General features: G+C 43.8%; 1 protein-coding gene across 1 annotated transcript in view; it reads right to left on the bottom strand.

Annotated features, from left to right (window-relative positions):
* Nucleotides 1–25,313, bottom strand: part of LOC308512391 (centriole and centriolar satellite protein OFD1-like) — a gene marked incomplete at both ends in the record, with an annotated part of 323,346 nt that overhangs the window by 254,961 nt on the left and 43,072 nt on the right. The window contains 1 exon segment of the mRNA XM_081082156.1: nt 24,825–24,976. Coding sequence (XP_080938282.1) covers nt 24,825–24,976 — 152 coding nt within the window.

Consider the following 25,313-nt stretch of genomic DNA (forward strand, 5'->3'; position numbering starts at 1 on the left):
CTACTTTAGTCCAAGTTTCTAAATTAACAGTTCCATCCTCAGGAAGCCATTGACATAGGTCTTCTATAAAACTTTCTGTCTGACTGGGAGTAACCTTAACTCCTCTGCTAGCAAGCATATGCGTTATAAGATTAATACAGAGTCTTTTTTCTTTAGACTCAGTATGACCCATCCTGTCAATCTAAGTTCTGTACTAACTACCCACTTACCCTACTTATCCTCTGGGGGGCAAGGGGGGTCTGCAGCACCCTAAGGTGCAGTCCTATCCGTCCCAAGTACAGGGGGAATTACCTAAGGGTTCCTGTTCGGGGGCGCAGGATGCCGCGGTCCAACCCCAGCAGGTCCAGGGGTTCCCTAAGGCATAGACGGAGTCGGCGAAGACGGAGTCGGCGAAGACGGAAGGACACAGCGACGGTGTTCAGTTGATCAGCAGCCTAGCCATGATCTCCAGCCAGGATCTCCAGCCAGGATCTCCAGCCAACTTCTGGTCTGGATCTCCAGAGAGGTTCTGCTGTTTATTGTCTTGTTACATCCGTATTTATCCCAGTTGATTTTAATCCTGTCAATTTCTATTACAAAGGATAGGGTGTTTCTTATCTCCATTCCAGGGAGTAAAGATTATGTAGCTTAAGCATGATTGTTTGTAGTTAAAGTGATTAACTACCCGCCTGGCACTTAGTTAAGGATTTTCATCCCCTCCCTAACTTCAGGGAAAAATCCCTACCTGGGGAAACAACCTTTCTCGGAGAGGTGACCTTGGTTAAAACACACAGCGCTAAGGGGAGCAAACATATTAAGAACAGGATGCTATGTACGCCAGGTCCCTTGAAACATATGCTGTGCAGATGTTTCTATCCTGCAGCGACTGTGTGAAGCAGCAAGGATGGACCGGCTTCTGGCAAAGTTCCTCAGAGGTTTCTAGAAGATTCTTGAGTCATCTTGTAACTGTGGTTTTGAACTCTATATCTAGTAGTTTGTTTTCTTCCATTTCTTTCATGTGTGACATGTTTCCTTGTCTCCGCATTTTGGCTGCTTTCCTGTGTTTGTTTCTATGTATTAGGTTGCTGCTAAGTCTCCTTGAGTTAGTAGAGTGGGCCTTGTGTAGTAGGTGTCCTATAGGGCCCAGTGGCTCAGCCTCCCCAATCACCTGATATGGACACCCTTTGTAGGCTGTGTGCACAGTTTTGTTGCAGTTAAGCCTTAATTGCTGTTGGTGTTATTTAGAGGAATTGACCTCCAGGCCAATTGGCTGTAGGGACCAGCTGTGACTAGAGTGGGAGAGCTGGTGTGCAGGAGACACCCTTATGGAGCAGGACTTGCTTTAGTGGGACTTTGGTGCTCACTGACTCTGCCCCTTGAGTGTATCTCTTATGGATGTGCAACGTTGTAATCTGGTATGGTCTCACACTGACTACTGGGTACACTGGTTCTTGGGTCTCCAGGGCGGTGCAAAGACAGCCTCTGCCTGGAGCCATCCAGCAGGAGCTACAGAGACATCTGCAGATTCCTCCTCTTTGAATCAGGTTTGGAAGTGTCCAGAGGAGGCCCAGCTGTGAAGCAAGGCAGGCTGGTTCTGATGCCAGTTTTGATGCCTTTTATTTATAAATTTCGGACTCCCTGACCCAGCTGCAGCTTGTTTGACAGGTTTTAGCCTGAGAAAGAACAGGCCATTCATATGCAAAAGCTGCTGCAGAGAGCTTGGGTGGTGTTATAAATTGGGTGGGGTGGGGTCTTAGGTATGCACCTTGGTGGAGCAAAGAGAAATGGCTGCCGGTCAGCTCTGCACCAGGGAGGTCTCAGCTTGGGAACAATGACCACTGAGAGCTCCTCCATCTGGAAGAAAGCCACCTCCAAGTTCCTGCCCTGCTGCTAAACAGTCCCATTTCTCTCTGTATATGTCTGGGACCCCGAGAGCCTCATCCAGCAGAGGAGCTCAGAGCTTATAAATTCAGTTTGTGGTGTCAGCCTTTTAAGAGGAGCAGCTATGTCTCCAGCAACCTGTATGTTACTCAGCCCCAATCCACACTGGTTTTTACAGCCCATATTTCTTACTTCCTGTAGGGACCTCTTTCCCCAGCTCTGGAACCCTGGGCTGGGTGTCTGATATGGGGCTGGGACCTCTTGCTCCTTCAGGTGGCCTCTGCAGAGGCAATCTCCCTCCTGATTAACAAAGTGGCACACTTAGGTGCCTGACCAGCCCGTTCCATGCACTTTCTTCTTTACCTCTCTAGTTGTAGTATTTCCACTCAGCCAGTTTTCTCATGGTCTGGAGGATGGTTGTTCTGTATTTTAGCTGTAATTTTGATTTGGTTGTGGGAGGCAGCAAGTACAGGCATTTACCTAACCTGCCATCTTTATTCTCCTCTTGCTGAGGATATTAGCATCCGTGTTCATTAGGGTTATTGTCCTATAATTCTCTTTTTTTGTAGTTTCTGGTTTTGGAATTAATATAATGCTGGCTTTGTAAAAAGAGCTTAGAAGTGTTCCTTCTTCTTGAATTTTTTTGAATAGTTTGAGGAGGATATGTGTTTGTTCTTTGCACATTTGGGAAAATTCTTCTGTAAATCCATCTGGCCTAGGACTTTTGTTTGCTGGAAGTGTTTTTACTATTATTACTGCTTCTATTTCATCAATAGTTGTTGGCCTACTCAGCTTTTCTGGCTCTTCTTGATTGAATTTTATAAGACTGTATGTTTCTAGGGATTTGTCCATTTTGTTGGCATATAATTGTTCGTAGTATTTGTTTACCATTCATTGTATATCTGTGGTGTCTGTTATTATACCACCACTTTCATTTCTGATTTTATTTATTTGGATCCTCTCTCTTTGATTCTTGATGAGTTTGACTAAGGATTCATCAACTTTGTTTATCTTGTAAAAAAAAAAACCCAACCACCCAGCTCTTATATTCATTAATCTTTTGTACTGTTTTTTTTTATTCTCTACATAATTTAGTTCCATTCTGGTCTTTATTATTTCCTTCCTTCTACTTCCACTGGGCTTTTCTTTTTCAAACATATTTTATTGATATTTTACAGAGAGGAAGAGAGAGGGATAGAGAGTTAGAAACATTGTTGAGAGAGAAACATCAGTCAGCTGCCTCCTGCACACCTCAAAATGGGGATGTGCCTGCAACCAAAGTACATGCCCTTGACAGGATTCAAACCTGGAACCCTTCAGTCTGCAGGCCGACACTCTATCCACTGAGCCAAACCGGTCAGGGCACTGGGTTTTCTTGCTGTTCTCTTTCTAATTATGTATTGCGGGTTAAAGAGTTTATTAGTGTTTTTTCTTGTTTCTTGAGGTAGGCCTATAGCATCTATCTTTTTGTGTTTTTTAGTTTTCATGTTGTGATTAATGTCAAGTTTCATAGCATTACGGTCAGAGAAGATGCTTGATATGCTTCAATCTTCTTAAATTTATTGAGGCTTATTTTGTGTCCTAACATGTGTCTGACCTATAAAATATTTCAAGTGCACTTGAAAATAATGTATATTGTACTGCTTTGGGTGAAATTTTCTGAAGATATCAATTAAATCCATCTGATCTGGTGTGTCATTTAAAGCCACCATATCCTTACTGATTTTCTGATTGGAATATCTATCCATTGATATCTATGAGGTGTTTAAATCCCCTACTGTGACTGTATTGCTGGTAACCTCCTGCCTTATGTCCATCAAGATTTGCTTTACATATTTTAGTGCTCCTATGTTTGGTACATAAATATTTACAAGGATTATATCCTCTTGTTGGATTGTTATTGTTATCATTTTATAGTGTTTTAGTTGTATTAACTATAACTTTTGCTTTAAAATATATTTTATCAGATATAAGTTTTGCCACCCAGCAATTTTTTCTATTTGTGTGAAATACCTTAAATTTTTTTTTTTTTGCTTTTAGTGTATGTATCTTTTGTAGACAACATATGTATAATTTTTGTGTTCTTATCTATTCAGCTATCTTATGTCTTATGTTTGAAACATTTAAGCTATTTACATTTAAAGTAATTATTATGTTTCATATATATTGCCATTTTAGTCTTTTAACTATGCTCCTTTGTTTTTCTTCTTTACCTCTTCCTCTTCCCTTTCTCCCCTCCTTCTTAACGCAGCCCCTTTAACATTTCTTGTAATACTTAGTGGTAACAAACTCCTTTTGATTTTCCTTGCCTTGGAAGCTCTTTTTCCTTTAATCCTATCTAATAAAAGAGAAACATGCAAATTAACCATCACTCCATTCCACCCACAAGCCACGCCTAGCAGCCAATCAAGAGCAAGTATGCAAATTAACCCAACCAAGATGGTGGCAGCCATGGAGCTGGAATGAGCAGGAGGCTTGGGTTACCCCTGGTGATGGAGGAAGCCAAACTTCTGGCCTGCCCTGACAGTCCCTGGCCTCCCTCAAGGCTACAAAGTTTCAATTATAGAAGATAAATAAATCCCAGATACCTGCTTCCAGCCGGCAAGAAGGGGCTAGGAGTTTGGGTCACTGGGGCCATGGCCATCCTGCAAACAGCCATCAGGCCCTCACCCAGGCTGGCCAGGCACCCCAGTGAGGACGCCCACCCTGAAGGGGATGTGGCCAGCTTTAAAAAAGCCTTCAGCCCCTCACCCAGGCTGGCCACACTCCCCCAGCAGGGATCCTCACTCCATGAGGGCATGACCGGCCTGCAAACCACCACAGGCCACTTACCTAGGCTGCCCCATGCATGAAGAAAACCCCTACCCTGATCCAGGGCACCCTTCAGGGCAAACCAGAAGGCCCCCACCCATGCACCAGGGCTCTAGCTAATCTAATAAAAGAGAAACATGCAAATTGACTGTACCTCTGCTACACCCACAAGCCACGCCCATCAGCCAATCAGGAGCAAATATGCAAGTTAACCCGACTCAGATGGCAGCGGCCACGGAGCTGGGGCAAGCAGGTGACTTGGGTTGGCCCCGGCAATGGAGGAAGCCAAGCTTCCAGCCTGCCCTGCCGGCCCTGAGCTCTGCTCAAGCCTACAAAGTTTCCATTCTAGAAGATAAATAAATCCCAGATACCTGCTTCCAGCCATGGCCATGGCCAGCCTGGAAACAGCCATCAGTCCCTCACCCAGGCTGGCCAAACCCCCATGGGGTGAAGGTCCCCACTGGGGGGCTTGACTAGCCTGCAAACAGCCATCAGCCCCTCACCCAGGCTGCCCAGGCATCCCAGTGGGGACCCCCACCCTGAAGGGGGTGTGGCTAGCCTAAAAACAGCTCTCAGCCCCTGACCCAGGCTGGCAGGCATCCCATAGGGACCCCCACCCTGACCTAGGACACCCTTTAGAGCAAACCAGACAACCCCTACCCATGCACCAGGCCTCTATCCTATATAATAAAGGGGTAATATGCAAATTGACCCTAACAGCAGAATGACTGGGAATGACTGGTCACTATGAAACACACTGACCACCAGGAGGCAGATGCTCAATGCAGGAGCTGTCCCCTGGTGGTCAGTGCACTCCCACAGGGGGAGCTCTGTTCAGCCACAAGCCAGGCTGATGGCTGCCAGTACAGCGGTGGTGGTGGGAGCCTCTCCCACCTCTTCAACAGCGCTAAGGATGTCCAACTGCAGTTTAGGCCTGCTCCCCACTGGCAAATGGACATCCCCTTAGGGCTCCCGGGTTGCCAGCGGGATGTCTGACTGCCAGCTTAGGCCTGATTCTCTGGGGATCGGGCCTAAGCCAGCAGGTGGACATCCCCCAAGGGGTTCCAGACTACAAGAGGGCACAGGCCAGGCTGAGGGACCTCCCCCAACAAGGTCACAAATTTTTGTCACCGGGCCTCTAGTCTATACTAATAAAAGGGTACTATGCTAATTAGACTGGGAGACCTTCCAGGAGACCTCTGGACATTCTTCCGGACAAAGCCATGGTGGCAAGGCTGAGGTAGAGGTGGTTAGAGGCCAAGAGGGGAGGGCATTTGTGGGTGATCAGGCTGGTGGGGGGCAGGGCTATTGGGAGTAACAGACCAGCAGGGGGACCAGTTGTGGCAAGCAGGCCATCACTGGGGGTCAGTTGGAGGTGATCAGGACAGTGTGGGGGGGAGGGATGGCAGTTTTGTGTGAGCAGACCAGCAGGGGCACAGTTGGGGGCAAGCATGCTAGTGGGGAGGGAAGTTGGGGACAAGCAGGCCCGCAGAGGGGGAAGTTGAGAGTTAGCAGGCTGGCAGGGCAGGAAGTTGGGGGCAAGCACACTGGCACAGAGGGTAGTTGGGGGTGACTAGGCTGGCAGAGGGGGCAGTTGGGGGCAATCAGGCAGGCAGGCAGGTGAGCAGTTAGGGGTCAGCAGTCCTGGATTGTGAGAAGGATGTCCGACTGCCATTTTAGGCCCAATCCCTTCGAGCGGTCCCAGATTGGAGAGGGTGCAGCCTGGGATGAGGAACACCCCCTACTCATTGCATGAATTTCGTGCACCAGGCCACTAGTTTTAAATAATTGCATTTCTTGATAATGTAGCCTTGTTTGTAGGTCCTTTATCTTCATCTCTTTGACTATTTCATGCCAATCCCATCTGACCTGGTGTTTCAGCTGATAGTCCTACGGGACCCTCCTTTTAGGTAACTATCTTTATCTTGGAGCTTTTAAGATATTCTATTTGTCCTTAACCTTTGCAGTTTTAATTACTATATGTCTTGGTGTGGGCTTCTTTAGTTCCTCTTGTTTGGGACTGTGCTTCATGACGGTGCTGTTTTTCTTCACCAGGCTAGTATAGTTTTTGTTCATTATTTCTGAAAATAGGTTCTCATTTCCTTACTCAATCCCTTCTCTTTCTGGTTCCCCTGTGATGCAGATGTTGGTACATTTTATATTGTCCCTAAGTTCCCTTGAATTATCCTCTTCCTCCCTCCCTCTCTTCCTCCCTCCCTCCCTCCCTCCCTCCCTCCGTCCCTCCCTCCCTCCCTTTCTCTCTGTGTTAATCCTCACCTAATAGTATTCTTCCCATTGCTTTTCAGAGCATGGAAAAGAGAGAGATCAATGTCAGACATATCAACTGATTGCTCCTGCATGCATTCTAAACAGGGGCAGGGACAAACCCTCAACCGAGGCCCATGTCCTCAACCAGGAACATGGTGTGCAGGTTGATGCTCTAACCAATGAGATAACCAGCCAGGGCTAATTATCATTTTTTCTGTTCATCTGATTGTGTTTTTTTATACCCCATCTTCCAAATTGGTGAATCAAACCTATGCTTCATTTAACCTACCATTTATTCCTTTCAGTGTATTCCTCATTTCAAATATCATACTAGTATTCTTTTTTTTTAATGAGCAGTTAAAAGTGAGGTATTTTTAAATGTATTTTCAGGAGAGAGAAATGTCAGTGTGAAAGAAAAATAATTGATTTCCTTCAAATGTACCGACTGGAGATTGAACCCACTTTTAGTTTATGAGACAACATTCCAACTAATTTAGCCACTGGCCAGGTTCAGATATTGTATCCTTTATTTCTGACTGGTTATTTCTTATGGTTTCTATATTCTCTTTCATGTGGTTGTAGTTTTCATTAAGTACCTTGTGGTTCTAAGTTCTTTGAGCATCCTTATAACCTTTTCCTGAACTGTCAGATAAGTTGTTTGCCTCAATATTACTTAGCTCTTTGATTACATGGATCACTACCAAATAAATGCCCCTTGAATAAATCAGATAAAGATTTGAAGTAAAATAAAGACCACCCATTTATTTTCTGTGATAAAGGACTTTTATGGGCGGGCCTGTTTTTCCCCCAACACAGTCTTTCCTTGCAGAGCCCACAAAATTGGTAACTGTAAATTCTTTTTGAGTAGTAGCTGATTTATCAAAGCCAGTTCTCAAATTACATGTAAGATTTTTATGGGAAGAAAAACTGTTCCTGGATCTGAAAGTGTTAAATATGTTGAAATATAAGGAACTTGAAATGTAGATTTTGTAGGAAAGATGAGGGAAATAAATGTGAAAAAGTGTTGCCACATCAACTGTAAAAATTCCCAATCAGAATTTTTACTTTTTTGGAATGAAATAGTTATAAAATGAAAAATGTATTTTTACTACTAGAAATTAGTTAGCACAGACTGCATGCTTTGCTTGTAATTTTTAAGTTTGATTTTGAAATTCACTTAATTATTTTATGTTAATTATGTAGTTATTATTTACCCAAAATAAACATTGTTTACATTTTTTAGGTCTTTCGTGTAATTGATTTTTATTGTGTAAAAGACCTTTCATAGGAAAGATATTTGCTCTACAGTTACTTGAAAATAACCACAATGTTTCTTAATTTCTGCATTAGTTTATGAAATTACTCTATGGTAAAAGCACCCTCTTGTTTTATATTTGCCTTTTCTTAATAACTTTGGCCATTTTTCCAAGTGCATTATATCTGAATAACTTTTCTTCTGCCTTTTAATATTGACTCTACTAGAACATGCTTTCAGTATCTGATGCCTCTGATTGCAGAATGAGTATTGAACTTGGGTGGAGCAGCAGAGCCTAATCCCAGGTCCCTGCCACAGCCCACTTGGGCGGAGCCAAGACTGACAGGCAGAGCTGCTGGGACTCTGGGGCCCATCACAGGAGGAGATATATAGGTCAGAGCCTCCCCACTAGTTCAGTTCTGGCTTTGAATCTGGAATTCCTTGGACTAGCAGATCTGTGAAATAAAGGTTAAACTTTCCTCCCTCAGAGAGTTAACTGATTGTTCTCCCATGATTTCTGCCACATTTTTGCTGTACAGAAGCTTTTTGCTCTTAGGTAGTCTCATTTGTCTCTTTTTCCTTTGTTTCTCTTTCCTTGGAGACAAATAAGAAAATATATTGCTTCAAGAGATGTCTGAAATTTTACTACTTGTAATCTTTTAAGATTTTTATTATTTTACAACTTATATTTGTCTTTAATCCATTTTGAGTTTATTCTTGTGATTGGCTTAAGATGGTGGTCTATTTTCATTTTTTTTTTTTGCATGTATCTGTCCAGTTTTCCCAATATTTACTGAAGAGACTGTCTTTACTCCCTTCTATGCTCTTGCCCCCTTTGTCAAATATTTATTGGCTATAAAGGCGTGGATTGAATTCTGGGCTCTCTATTCTATTCCACTGATCTATGCCTGTTTTTGTGCCAATACCAGTTTGTTGAGACACAACAATGGCTATATATGACAAATCCACAACTAACATCATACTCAACAGTGAAAAGCCGGAAGCTTTTCCTCTAAAATCAGAAGGATGTGTACTCTTGTAACTTTTATGCAACACAGGATGAAAGACCCAGCCAAAACAATTAGGAAATAAATAACCCACCTATCCAAATCAGAAAGAAGTAAAAGTGTCTCTATTTGCAAATGACATGGTATCATATATAGAAATCCCTAAGTACCCTACTACTGTTGGAACCAATAAGAAAAATCTGTAAACGATGAAAAACCAATATATAAAAATCAAAGCACTAACAATGAAAAATCAGAAAGAAAAATTAAGAAAACTATCATTTACAACAGTATCTACACCAATAAAAGAGAAACATGCAAATTGGTGTCACTAAGCTACACCTACCAGCCAATCAAGGAGAGTATGCAAATTAACCCAACAAAGATGCCAGCAGCCATGGAGCAGGAGGCTTGAGTTGCCCCCGGTGATGGAGGAAGCCAAGCTTCCCCCCTACCCTGGCCACGCTCAAGGGAGGAAACAACACGCAGCCGCGGCCAGGAGCCTGAGAGATCAACACAGAAGGGTGCCTGCTCCAATCCTCAGCAGTGTGGCTGGGGGCAGGCCCCCAGTGGACACGGACACACACACACACACACACACACACACACACACACACGGGGTGCCTGCTCGCCAAGCCTCCGACGCGGCTGGGGGAAGGCCCCCAGCGTACACACACACACACACACACACACACAAACACACACACACACAGAGGGCCTGCTCTGAGCCTCTGCTGCCAGACTGTGGCTTAGGCCCACTCCCTGTCAGTAGGACATCCACTAGGGCTCCCGGACTATAAGAAGGGGCAGGCTGGGCTGTGGGACCCCCGACGCTCAGTGCAAGAATTTCGTGCACTGGGCCTCTAGTAAAAATAAGAAAATACTTAGGAGTATATTTAACAAAGATAAAACATCTATACATTGAAAACTGTAAGACACTGATAAAAGAAATTATAGACACAAATACATGGAAAATATTCCATGCTCAACTGGAAGAATGCTGGTAAGATGTTCATATTACCCAAAGAGATCTAAAAATTCAATGTAACACTTATCAAAATTACAAAGTCATTTTTTTTCATAGCAATAAAAAAAAATCCTAAAATTTGTATAAAATCACAAAACAACAAAAATCTGAATAGCTAAAATGATGTTAAGAACATAATTGGAAGCATCACACTTCTGATTTCAAAATATGTTACAAAGATATAGTAATCAATAGTATGGTATTGGCATAAAAATATACATAGATCAATGAAACAAAATGGAGATCCTAGAAATAAATCCACGCTTATATGGTCAATTAAGTTATGACAAAGCAGCCAACAATGTACAATAAGGAAAGAAGTCTCTTCAACAAATTTTATCGGGAAAGTTGGGTAGGCACATGCAAAAGAATAAAAATTGGACCCCTATCTTACACCCTATACAGAAATCAACTCCAAATGGAATACAGACTTGAATGTAAGACCTGAAACAGTAACATTCCTAGAACAAAACATAAGCAAGCTCCTTAACAGATTTGGCAATTATTTTGGGGCGGGGGGGGGGGGGGTTTAAGACCAAAAGCAAAGCTAACAAAGCCAAAACAGATAAGTGGGACTATATCAAAGTAAGCTTCTGCACAGCAAAGAAAATCATCAACAAAATAAAAAGGCAAACTAGATAGGATGGGAGGAAGTATTCACAATTCATCTACTATTATATGATAAGAGGTTAATATCCAAAGTATATATTCTGTCCCTTTCATACAACTCAACAGCAAAACACTTTAAAAACAATTAATCCAGGCACTAGGAGCTACAGCTGGCATGGACCCTGCAGGGCTGGATGGCGGTGGCGGTGGCGGCAGCCATGGTGAGGAGGACAGACCCCACTCCCAGTGGCCATTCAGGACCTTTACCTGACGGGCCCATCACTCGGGATCCAGCTGCCATTTTGCTCAAGACAGGAAGGCGTCCCAGGACTGCAGGTACTTCAGCGAGGATTCTGCTTCCATGGAGACTGCTGCAGCTATCAGCACCCGCAGCCCCCGGGCCACTTGCAGTGGGGGCCGCCGCCATTCCTAGCCGCTTGTCACCCAGCCAGGACCCCCGCTGGGGCTGACCCGCAGGGGCTCCGAGCCCACCTACTTGCCCACAGTGGCTGTGGGTTAGGGAGGGGCTGAGACCGAGGCTGAGGCCATCTGGGACACGGAGCCTGGCCTCGAGGGGCTGGCCAGCCGGAATGAGGAGCTTGGTGGCTGACATCACCTGATGGAGATCACGGCTACTCCCAGAAGTCTCGGCCTAAGTCAGACCCTGCCCAGGGGCTCTGGGCCCCACTTCAGAGCACGGACCTTGCGAGCGAGCAAGACAGCCGCGATGTCGTGTGTGGCATCTGCATGGACAAGGTGTGGGACAAGCCGGAGGGCAAGCGGATCTTCGGCATCCTGCCCAACTGCACACAAGCCCACTGCCTGGGCTGCCTGAGCACCTGGCGGATGAGCCGCCAGCACTTCCCGCTGAATGTCATCAAGGCCTGTCCCCAGTGCCGTGTCTATTCCAGCTACATCATCCCCCACAAATTCTGGGTGAGTGAGGGGGGCAGAGAAGGTGCAAATCATCAGGAACTTCAAGGCTCGGACCAGCCAGATCCGATGCTGGTACTTTGCGCGGGGGAATGACCGCTGCCCCTTCAAGTCTGACTGCATTTACCTGCACCAGCTCCCGGACACGGCCCCATCCTCGGCTTCTCCCTGCCCATCCTCGGCTTCTCCCTGGCCCAGATTGCACATAGCCGGCCTCCGGGAGTGAGATGGTGCTGGGCTCCGCAGTGCTGCTGGAGGACGGATGTTCCTGGATTATAACCTGGCCGTGGCCTTCTTGGGGTTAGAACTCCTGCTGGATGGCACCAGTTCTTAACGACAGGCTCCTGCAGCCAGGACCAACGTGTGAGGGGTGGGGTTGAGGGGCAGGGTGAGTTAGGGGGAAGGTCTTTCCCCTTTTGGGGTTTCTAACACGTCTGTGACAAATGTAAAACTTGTATGTTACCTATGACTTTAACGGAGCCCACTAAGTGGGATGGAATTAGCCCCCTCTCCACCTCCATGAACATGAGAAGGGTGGAGGGCTCTGGGTAAAGGGGAGGGTTCTCACTGCCTTACTAGGGACTTAGATTTTAACTTTGCCCTTTTGTAGAAGGATTCTGACAGAAAACCAATAAAATGCACCTAAGCCAAAACAAACAAAAAACAATTAATCCAAAAAATAGGCAGAACTGAAGACGTTTTTCCAATGAAAACATACAAATCGCTAACAGGTACATGAAAATGTGTTCAAAATCACTAATCAGGGAAATGCAAAATCAAAACCACAATGAGCTATAACCTCACACATTTAGGTTGGCTATCATAAAGAAGACAAATGTTGGTGATAATATGGAGAAAAGGGGAACCCTTGTGCACTCTTGGTAAGAATGTAAATTGGTCCAACCACTATGAAAAACAATATGGAGGTCCCTCAAAATATTTAAAATAGAACTACCATATGATCAGCAATTCCACCTCTGGGTATTATCAAAAGAAAATGAGAACAGAATACTGAAGACTCTGCACTCCAATGTTAGCAGATATAATGCAGCATTAATCACAATAGCCAAGATATAGAAACAACCTAAGTGCCTAGTGTCTATAAGGGATGAATGGAGAAAAATATGTGTGGGTGTGTGTAAGAGACTACTATGAACAATTACAGGCCAACAATTGAACATCCTGGATAAATTCCTAGAAACACAGCCATGAGAAGACATGGAAATCCTCGCATATGCAACAACATGGATGATTCGTATGCTAAGTGAATAAATTACAGAGACAAATGCTAAATCTCTATATGTGGAATCTTAAAAAGAACTCATATAAACAGAGACTAAAGTAAGGGTTTACCAGAGGCTGAGTAGTGGGCAAAAAGAGATGTTGGCCAAAAAGCATATACTCCCTGTTAGGGAATGAGTAAGATTGGGAAATCTATTATGTGTTATAGTAACTATAGTTATAATGCTATGTTGTATAATTGAATATTGATGAGAGCAGGTCTTAAATGTTCTCACCACAAATATTTGATAATTATATGACATGATGCAGGTGTCATTGAATTCCATGGTGGCAAACATTCTGCAGTAGTGTGCCAAATGAACACATTATATACCTTACCTTAAACTCACAATCTTCTGTCAATTTTATCTCAATAAAGCTGGAAGAAAAATAATGTTATCTAAGAGCTGTTGCAAGAGATGTCAAATTCTTGGTGGCAACATGAGTAAATGTTTTGCTTATGCTAATTGTGACAAAAAAATAGTGCTTAAATTCTTTCAATTACTTTCCAAAATATTCTTCAATAGCCCTGGCTGGTGTGGCTCACTTGGTTGGAGTGCACCAAAAGGTCACAGGTTTGATTTCTTGTCAGGGCACATACCCAGGTTGCAGATTTGATCCCTGGTCAGGCACGTAGGGGAGGCAACCAAATTGATGTCTCTCTCTGTCCCCGTCTCAAAAATTAAAAAAAACTAAGAAATGAAAAACATATTGTCAAGGATTAAAAATACTTCAAAGATAAATTTCTTAAAGCCTAAAGAATAACACTAAAAAGCCTTATCATTTTGTTGTAGAACTCAAGGGCTAGACAAGTATTAATGGCAAAAACAATTCAGCTTAGCTTGTATTTGTAAAGGAAGATGATCCACTCCAGGATTTTCATGGAAGGACTGACCAGATAAATCCTTCCTGTGTTAGGCTGGATTTGGGTGAAGTGCATTTTCTAAAGGCCATTCTGGAAGAGCTTCTAAGGGCTGAGACATTCCCAGTCCTGGGATGTATTCCATAGAAGCAGCTCCAGCACAGCCCAGGCTAGAGGCAGCGATGCTGGTCTAGACACCTGGGTCCTGGCTGCACAACTGGATGGTCACAAGACCTTGGTCAAGTCTCTAACCTCTGTGTCCCACGTTCCCTAATCTATAAAATGCAGGCAGTCACACTTCATATGGCTGATATGAGCATTAAGTGAGTTAATACAGGTACAAGTTTAAAGAATACCTGACACACAGTCAGTAAGTGCTCAGTAACTGTTACCTTTTCTTCTCAGGGTTTGGGTTCATTCTCAAGACAAAGATGTCAGAAATAAAGCCCAGTGTACTATGCTGTTTCTGGCACCTAGAATGAAAAACCTTTGTCTTTATTTTGAGGGACAAATCAGAAGGATGGTGCTGGGGAAGATGGCCTCTGGTTTGACAGGCAATAGCCCAACTCTGGAGAGCAAGGAACACAGAAGAAACGACCAAAATGCAGTCCGGAAATTTGACCAATAACATGATTTTCAAAGAAATATCTAACACAAAAATGAGGAAAAAAACACGTAACAGCTCATTCTAGTGTAATGAAAGGTCTAAGTATGAGGAATTCTGATTATTTTTAATTTTATACACTAGAGTACCAAATTAAATGATGAAAAAGAAACCACCCTGTATTAAACAAACATTTTTTATTGAGAATTGTATTTATTACATTGTGTTACATGAGAAAAAAGCTGGGCAACACAGGTGGTTACCAGAAGTCATCTGGTTCTTCATGAGACAGCCCTGTGAAACTAAATTAGAGAAAGACAAAAATTTTAAAAATTTGTTAAATTCTTGTCAGTTCATTAGGGGACCTTTCTAATGTTCTCATTCCTTTCCTAATCAGTAGCCATATCATAACTTCAAAATGTAAAAGATTCTTTTGGCAGTCAGTAATTTTGATTAATTCAATAGTTTCTTAGAGGCAGACCTCAACATATGAACAATGCTCTTGGGCTAACAAAGTCAGCAATGTGATGAATGATTTGCATAAGAACACAATGTTGGGGAAAGCATACCTTTAATCTTTATCACTAGGGAGCAGCTTGTCCACTTGTGAGTCTTCTCTGACACTCTTTATTGAGCTCTGAAAAGAGGAGAAAGAATAATTTTGAAATTAGAGGTGTATTAATGTATTAATTTTATTAAACAACTAGGGGCCCGGTGCACGAAATTCGTGCACCGGGTGTGTGTGTGGGGGTAGTGTCCCTCAGCCCAGCCTGCCCCCTCTCACATACTGGGAGCCCTCAGGCGTTGACCCCCATCACCCTCCAATCGCAGGATCGGCCCCTTGCCCAGGCCTGACGCCTCTGACAGAGGCGTCAGTCCTGGGCAAGGGACCCACATTTCCCCCCATCACTGGTTCTGCCCCCAGCCCAGGCCTGATGCCTCTGGCCCAGGCGTCAGGCCTGGGCAGGGGACCCCCAGACCCCTCCGATTGCTGGCTCTGCCCCTTGCCCAGGCCTGATGCCTCGGCCAGAGGTGTAGACTCCCATCACCCTCCGATCGCCTGATCAGCCCCTTGCCCAGGCCTGACGCCTCCGCCAGAGGTGTCAGGCTTGGACAAGGGACCCCCATCTCCCCCCGATCACTGGCTCTGACCCCCGCCCAGGCCTGAGGCCTCTGGCCCAGGAATCATGCCTGGGCAGGGGACCCCCATCTCCCTCTGATCGCTTGCTCCACCCCCCGCCCAAGCCTGACACCTCTAACCCAGGCTTCAGGCCTGGGCAAGGGGACCATCATATCCCCACAATCCCCGGCTCCGCCCCCCACCCAGGCCTGATGCCTCTGGCTGAGGCGTCCGGCCTGGGCAGCGGGGACCCGCAGTGGCAGCAGCGCCTTGATCCCCCGCTCTGCCCCTGCCCAGGCCTAACACCTCTGGCCGAAGCATTAGGCCTGGGCAGGGGACCCCCAGCTCCCAGTGGTTGCAGGCTCCGCCCCTGCCCAGGCCTAACGCCCCTGGCCTAGCCGTCCGGCCCGGGCAGCGGGGACCCGCAGTGGCAGCGGGGGGCGCCGCCATCGCACGGGCTCCGCCCCTGCCCCTGCAGGACGCCTCTGGCTGAGGCATCCGGCTCGGGTAGCGGGGACCCGCAGCTGCAGCGGCCCCGCCATCATGGGCTCCGCTTTAGGCACAGGCAAGGGACCCCTAGCTCTCGGGACTGCCAGTTTCGACTGTGCCCAGCTCCCATCGCTGGCTCCACCCCTACTTCCTGCTATCACTGGCCAGGGTGGCAAAGGCGCCTGATTCTCCGATCATGGCTGGGGGGCAGGCCAAAGGTGGCCCCAGGGCCGCCTTTGAACTGCCCCCCACCTCTTAGCTCCCCCCTGGGTTTCCCATCACTGTCAGTGGCAGGGAGCTTCTTCCTGCTTTCCCTTTCGCCTCCCTGCATGTGCCTACATATGCAAATTAGCCGCCATCTTGTTGGCAGTTAACTGCCATCTCAGTTGGCAGTTAATTTGCATATAGCCCTGATTACCCAATGAAAAGGGTAGTGCCGTACGCCAATTACCATTTTTCTCTTTTATTAGTGTAGATTTTGATTTCTCTGAAACTCTTAAAAAAATGATTTTGAAAATATCAGAAGATCACAGACATTCCAGAAAACTGGGATCTTAACCCAGCCAAAGGAATGACATTTCAATTTTTCAATTTTATTTATTATTTTGTTAGCTTTTGTTTTTCTTTTTTGTCGTCCCCCCCCCCTTTTTTTTGTTTGTTGCTTTTATTCTTTCTTCTTTCTTTGTTCTTCTTTTTTTGTTGTTTGTTCCTTTATTTCCTACTTCTGTACACATTATTTTTTCAACCACGTGAGCAAAAGACATGTGAGCGGTGCACTCTTGTCCAGGGAGCATTAGCCCCGTGAGCAGCCTGCGTCGAGCCAAAGAGAGGCAGCCTCATGTGGCCTGCCCCTATCCAAGGAGCAGCAGCTGTGTGAGCAGCCCGCTTCCCCGTCCGAAGAGCAGCAACCACATGAGCAGTCTGACCTGTCCAAGGAGCAGCAGCTGAACAAGCATCTTGCCCTTGTCCAAGCAGCAGCAGCCGCACAAGCAGCCTGCCCAATCCAAGGAACAGCAGCTGTGTGCCCATCCGAGGAGCAGCAGTTCTGCAAGTGGCCTGGCCCCATTCGAGGAGCAGCGGCAGCCGAACCCGGTCCAAGAAACAGCAACCACATGAGCAGACCGGCCACATCTGGTGAGTGGCATCTCTACACAGCATGCACCGGAGGAGCAGAGCCACAACAGCCTGCACCTGTCTGATGAGCAGCAGCCGATACTAGGAGCAGTAGCCCCACAAGCAGCCCACCACAGAGGAACAACAGCAGCATGCAGCCAGCCCCCAATCAAGGTTCAGCGGCCACGTGAGCAGTCCGCCCCAGGTCAAGGAGTAGCAGCTGCGTGCGTAGCCAGCCCCAACCAAGGAACAGCAGCTTCGTGATCAGCACATCCTCTGTCTCAGGAACAGATTCTGTGTGTGAAGCCTCCCCCCACCAGCCAGAGGAGCCACCACAACTGTGAACAGCACCCACCAGAGGAGCTGCTGCCAACTGAGGAGCAGCTGCTACAATAACCGCCAGAGGAGCAACCACAGCCTGAGGAGCCACTGCCACCCAAGGAGCAGTCGCTGAATGACTCAACATCTAGATATGTCGGTGAGATCAAACATGGGTACACAAAGAAACCCCCGAAAGAAAGAGAAGGAGGACTCGCCAGAAAAGCAGCTAAGTGAAACCGAGGCATGCATGACAGAAAAAGAATTCAGATTAAGGGTCCTAGAGTGCATAAACCGGATGAAGGAAAAACTCAACAACTTATGCAAGAAGCAAGAAGAAACAGATAAAAAAAAATCAATAAATTATGTAAGAACCAAGAAGAAATGAAGAGTGATATAGCTGCAATAAAAAACACCATTGAAAGTTTCAACAGTAGACTAGGAGAAGCGGAGGACCAAATTAGCGAATTAGAAGACAGGGAAGCAAAACTCCCAAACTGAATTGCAATTGGCGAAAGAAAAATTAAAAGACAGGAGGAGAGCCTAAGGGAGCTATGGAACAACATGAAACGAAACAACATGCGAATAATAGGGGTGCCAGAACAACAGAAAGAGGAACAAGACATAGAAAACCTATTTGAAGAACTAATATCAGAAAACTTCCCTGAGGTGGGGAAGAAAAAAGTCACACAAGCACAGAGAGTCCCAAACAAGGTGACCTTAAAAGACCCACATCAACACACATCATAATTACCATGGCAAATGTTCAGGACAAAGAGAGAATCTTAAAGGCTGCAAGAGAGAGACGGAAAATTACATACAAGGGATCTCCCATTAGATTATCATATGATTTCTCAACTAAACACATCAGGACAGAAAAGAATGGACGGAAATTTACACAGTGATGCAAAGCAAAGCAATGAATCCAAGAATACACTATCCAGCAAGACTATCATTCAAAATTGAAGGGGAAATAAGAAGCTTCACAGACAAAATAAGGCTAAGGGAGTTTATCAATACCAAGCCAGCAATGCAAGAAATGCTAAAGGGATCAGTGTAAAAAGAAGAAATAAAAAGCTCAGAAAGAAAACACACAGAAAAAATAGAAATGGCTACAAACAAGTACCTTTCAATAATAACTTCAAAGGTAAATGGACTAAATGCTCCAACCAAAAGACATCGAGTGGCTGAATGGATAAAAAAAACAAACAAACAAAAAAACAAAACAAAAAACAAAAAACATGACCCATACATTTGCTGTCCACAAGAGACTGACCTCAGAATCAGGGACTCACACAGACTGAAAGTGAAGGGATGGAAAAATATCTTTCAGGCAACTGGAAATGAAAATATAGCTGGGGTAGCAATACTTATATCTGACAAAATAGACCTCAAAGTGAAGGCCATAATAAGAGATAAGGGAGGCCACTTCATAATACTAAAGGATTGAATATACAGAGGATTTAACCCTGAAAAACATATATGCACTCAATACAGAAGCACCCAAATACATAAAAAAAAAACTCCTGGAAGATATCAAGGGAGAGACTGACAACAATACAATCATAGTAGGGGACTTTAATACACCACTGACATCACTGGATAAATCCTCTAGACAAAAAAAAAAAATGGTAAAGAAACAGCAATCCTAAATGACTCACTAGATCAGATGGACTTAATTGACATCTTCAGAACATTTCACCCCAAAGCCACGGAATATACGTTCTTCTCAAGTGCTCATCGGACATATTCAAAAACAGACCACATACTGGGTCACAAACAAAGTCTCCCCAAATTCAAGAAGATTAAAATCATACCAAGCATTTCCTCAGACCACAAGGGCATAATACTAGAAATAAACTAGAATAAAAACAACTCAACATTTTCAAACACTTAGAAATAAAAACACTTAGGAGCTGAATAGCATGTTATTAAATATTGATTGGGTTACCAATGAGATCAAAGAAGAAATTAAAAACATCCTGGAAACTACTGACAATGAAAACACAACAATCCAAAACCTATGGCACACAATGAAAGCAGTCCTGAGAGGGAAGTCTATAGCTCTACAGGTCTATCTCAACAAACAAGAAAAAATGGTAGTAAATCATCTAAAACTACCTCTCAAAGAATAAGAAAGAGAGCAACAAGGAAAGCCCAGAAGGAGCAAAAGGAAGGAGATAATAAAGATTAGAGCAGAAATACATGACATAGAGACAAAAAAAACAATACAGAAAATCAATGAAACCAAGAGCTTGTTCTTTGAAAGGATAAACAAGATTGTTGAACCTCTAGTCAGGCTCACCAAGAATTAAAGAGAGAGGACCCAAATAAACAAAATCAGAAATGATAATGGCGAAATAACAACAGACCCCAGAGAAATACAAATGATTGTTAAAAAATACTATGGACAACTCCACTCCAACAAACTAGACAACCTGGAGGAAAAGGACATATTCCTAGAAACATACAACATTCCAAAACTCAATCAGGAAGAATCTAAAAATCTCAACAGGCCAATAGCTATGGAAGAAATTGAAGAGTCATCAAAAAGCTTCCAGCAAACAAAAGCCCAGGACCACACGGCTTCACAGGGGAGTTTTACCAAACATTCAAGGAAGAACTAAAACCTATCCTCCTCAGACTACTACAAAAAATCCAAGAGGAAGGAACACTTCCAAGCTCATTTTATGAAGCCAGGATCACCCTAATTCCAAAACCAGGTAAAGACAACACAATGAAAGAGAATTACAGGCCAATATCCCTCATGAACATAGATGCCAAAATCCTCAACAAAATCTTGGCAAATCAGATCCAGCAGTACATAAGAGAGATCATACACCATGAACAAGTAGGATTTATCCCAGGGATGCAAGGATGGTACAATATCCGCAAATCAATAAACATGATATACCACATAAACAAATTGAAAGAAAAAAAACACACAGTCATATCAACTGATACAGAAAAAGCATTTGACAAAATTCAACACCCATTTTTGATAAAACCTCTCAGCAAGGTAGGAATAGAAGGATCATACCTCAACATAATAGAAGCCATATATGACAAACCCACAGCCAACAGCATACTCAATGGGCAAAAACTAAAACCATTTCCCCTAAGAACAGGAACAAGACCGGGATGCCCACTCTCACCACTCCTGTTTGACAGTGTACTGGAAGTATTAGCCACTGCAATTAGACAAGAAGAAGAAGAAATAAAAGGCATCCAAATTGGAAAAGAAGAAGTAAAACTGTCTTTATTTGCAGATGATATGATATTATACATAAAAAAACCTAAATACTCCATCAAAAAACTATTAGACTTAATAAATGAATCTGGCAATGTAGCAGGATACAAAATTACTGCCAAGAAGTCTATGGCATTTCTATGCACCAATAGTGAACTTACCGAAAGAGAGACTTAAAAAGCAATCCCATTTACCATCGCACCAAAAAATACTAAGCTACCTAGAAATAAACTTAACTAAAGAGGTAAAAGACCTCTATTCAGAAAATATTCATGTTCTTGGATTGGTAGAATCAACATCATTAAAATGTCCATAATACCCAAAGAAATGTATAAATTCAAGGCACTTTCCATTAAAATACCAATGGCATATTTCACAGACCTAGAACGAACTCTCAAAAAATTCATCTGGAATAAAAAAAGACCCCAAATAGCTGCAGCGATCCTGAGAAAGAACAATGTAGGTGGGATCTCAATACCAGGTATCAAGTTGTATTACAAAGCCACTGTTCTCAAAACTGCCTGGTACTGGCACAAGAACAGACATATAGATCAATGGAATAGAACAGACAGCCCAGAAACGGGCCCGAACCAATATTCTCAATTAATATTTGACAAAGGAGGCAAGAACATACAATGGAGTCAAGATAGTCCCTTCAATAAATGGTGTTGGGACAATTGGACAGATACATGCAAGAAAATGAAACTAGACCGCCAACTTACACCACACACAAAAATAAACTCAACATGGATAAAGGACTTAAATATACGACCAGAAACCATTAGAATATTAGAAGAATCCAAAGGCAACAAAATCTCAGACATATGCCAAAGCAATTTCTTCACCGATACAGTTCCTATGGCATTGGAAACTAAACAGAAAATAAACAAATGGGACTACATCAAAATAAAAAGCTTCTGCACAGCAAAGAAACTATCAACAAAACAACAAGAAAACCCACTGCATGGGAGAACATATTTGCCAATGTTATCACCGATAAGTTTTTAATCTCCAACTAGGGAACTCATACAACTTAATAAAAGGGAGATAATCCAATCAAAAAATTGGCAAAGGACCTAAATAGACACCTTTCAAAAGAGGACATTCAGAAAGCCAAGAGACATATGAAAACATGCTCAAAGTCACTGAAATCATCCGAGTGATGCCAATCAAAACAACAATGAGGTACCACCTCACACCTGTCAGAATGGCTATCATCAACAAATCCACAAAACACAAGTGCTGGAGTGGATGTGGAGAAAAAGGAACACTCGTGCACTGCTGGTGAGAATGCAGACTGGGGCAGCCACTATGGAAGACAGTATGGAGTTTCTCAAAAAACTACAAATGGAACTCCCATTTGACCCTGTGATCCCACTTCTAGGAATATATCCCAAGAAACCAGAAACACCAATCAGAAAGGATATATGCACTCCTATGTTCATAGCAGCACAATTCACCATAGGTAAGATCTGGAAACAGCCTAAGTGCCCATCAGTAGATGAATGGGTTAAAAAACTGTGGTACATCTACACGATGGAATACTATGCTGCTGTAAAAAAGAAGGAACTCTTACCATTTGCAACAGAATGGATGGAACTGGAGAGCATTATGCTAAGTGAAATAAGCCGGTCAATGAAGGAAAAATACCACATGATCTCACTCATTTATGGATAATAAAGACCATTATAAACTTATGATCAAAAATAGATACAGAGGCAGAGCTGCCTCAAACAAACTGTCAAACTACAGCGGGAAAGCCGGGGAGGGCTGGGTGGCTGGAGAGGGGTGACAAGAGATCAGCTGAAGGATTTGTATGCATGCATATAAGCATAACCAATGGACATAAGACACTGGGGGTAAGCGAGGCCAGGGGATTGTCAAGGGCGGGAAAAAAAGGAGACATATGTAATACTCTTTATAATACTTTAAGCAATAAAACAATAAAAAATACTAAAATAAAAAATAAAATAAAATAAAATATCAGAGAGGAATGGAGAGGGAGAGATAGAAACATCAACAATGAGAATCATTGATTGGCTGCCTCCTGTACGTCCCTCACTGGGGATCGAGCCAGCAACCTGGGTTATGTGTCCAGACCAGGAATCAAACTGTGACCTTCTGACTCATAGGTCAACACTCAATCACTGAGCCATGCTGGTTGGGCTGAAAACTTTTTGAAATATACAGTAGGTCCTCGGGTTATATCGCGACATAATGCGATTTTCCCCGTTAAGTCGGAACCCACCTATAGAATCACCTACATCACTCACATGGAGCACATACACAGCAGTAATGAAGTGAAAGAGTAAAAAAAAAAAATTAAAGCAAGATAACAATTCCTGACCTTTACTTGTGGCAGATAATAAAAAACAAAGCACATATGTACATATGTCGAAATGACGGAACTTTTTTTTATTAACACTGTAAATGGGAGATAGTGATGTAACCGCAAAACAACATACATCAAGTTCAACGTAACCCGAGGACTGCCTAAATATAATTTGAGTCCAAAACGTTGACTTTTAGATGTGAAATTTAGCAAGCACTCTAACTGTCCTGTGCGCATTCTCAATAGCCATAGTATTCTAGACTTATGTAATATATTAGAGGCCCAGTGCATGAAATTCGTGCACTCAGGGGGTCCCTCAGCCCGGCCAGAACCCTCTCACATTCTGGGAGCCCTCGGGGGATGTCCCACTGATCGCTTCGCGATGCTACAGAGGTGGGAGAGGCTCCCACCACCACGGCTGCGCTCGCCAGCCATGAGCCCTATGGGAGCGCACTGATCACCAGGATGCAGCTTCTGTATTGAGCATCTGTCCCTGGTGGTCAGTGCCCATCATAATGACTGGTCATTCTGCGGTTCAACCATTTGCATATTAGGATTTTATTATATAGAATTCATGTCTCAGATAGTACCAATCCATTTGTTTTTCATTGATAGCACTTTCATTCTTGTTCTGAAAATAATGAGATAGCTCCAATTTTACAAACCTTACCAATCAAGATCTGTTCACTCTTTGGCCCAAGCAAAGGAGATAACATTTTGTCAGAAGTGTAATATACATACGACTTGAGGCTCCATTTGAATTTTGGATTTCCTCTGCTGTTACCTTTTGTCTCCAACTCCTGTCCCAAGGTTTTCTAACAAACCACAGAAGCCCTCACATCCTCACATACAGACCACTGGTCCATAGCATCAGTACCTTATCCACCTTCTTCAGGTCTTGGTCCTTTTGGGTGTTATGCATGTATTTCTTTAAAGCATATTCACCACAAACAGATTTGTCTTTCATTTCCTGAGCACTCACTTCTAATTCTTTCTCCATTTACGTCTTGAAAGACTCTTCAATAATCCGCTGTAAATAGATGACCAGCAAAATAGGAGATACACATATACATTTGAAAAACACATAGTACTATAACTCTGTTTCTTTATGTGACATGTGCATGACAGAAAACTGTTTCATTCGTTGCTACTATCAAAGTGGCACAAATATATCATGTAATGAAGAATAGGAATTACTGTGCCTAAAGTGTCTGTGTTCCAGATCAAATGAGCCAGGAATTCAAGGAACATGATACAGAAGATTAATCTACGTAAGGTCCAGCAGGCATGAGAAGTAGCAGGGTAATCCATCTGCCTGGGACCAGAATCAGGACATAGAAAGTCAAAGACAATGAGGAGGGAGGAGGGCAGGGCAGCCTGAGGAAGCCACCAGATTGGCAGCCACCTCCCCCAGTTTCTTCTGGTCCTAGCCAGCTGACCTTGAAACCCCTTACACAGGGAAGTTCTACAGCAAAGCAGAGTCCATCTCCTTTCCGAGTGTGTTTTCAGGAACATGAGAATGCATGCTCACAGACTTGCAAAGCTCCCTTTTCCTATGAGACTCCTATTATGCCCATGTACAGCCCTTTTCAGTGGGCTTAAGCACAGGAGAGGATTGGGATGCCTGCAGCAAGCTTTTTAAAAGTTACCTACTAGCATGGAGAACTGAGCTATGCTTATTATACCTTTTCTCGATCCAGTTTTTCTAGTTTTCTCCGTTCTCTTTCCAAAGCTTTCTGTTCATTCTGCCTTCTTTCTTCTCTCAGCTTCTGTTCTTTCAGCAGGGTCCATATTCTTTCTTCTTCACTCTCTTCTCTAACTTCTTTCTCATCTGCACCTAAAGAGACAGAAAATAAAGAGCAGAGGCCCAGGGAGACTGCTCAACTCTCAGTTGATTGTGTTGGCCTGCTGATCCATCTTCATGGTCTCGCAGCCTCCAGCCCCACACCTGGCACAGCATCTGCCTTTTACTTTACTTCGATGAAAACAAGTCACCCTTGCCATGAACAACTTCAACTGTCCTCCTGCCACAACACATTTCCTTATCTTCCTCACCCCTTCTTCTGTACTCTGCCCTTCGCAAGCCTTGCATTTCTGCCTCTATCCTCAGTTGTAACTCTCTATTTAGGATTCTAACTTAAACATTAGTCTGTATTTATACAGCAGTTGTATAA

This window comes from Myotis nattereri (assembly GCF_964212035.1).
Source record: "Myotis nattereri genome assembly, chromosome: Y".
In the NCBI taxonomy this organism is placed as follows: domain Eukaryota; kingdom Metazoa; phylum Chordata; class Mammalia; order Chiroptera; family Vespertilionidae; genus Myotis; species Myotis nattereri.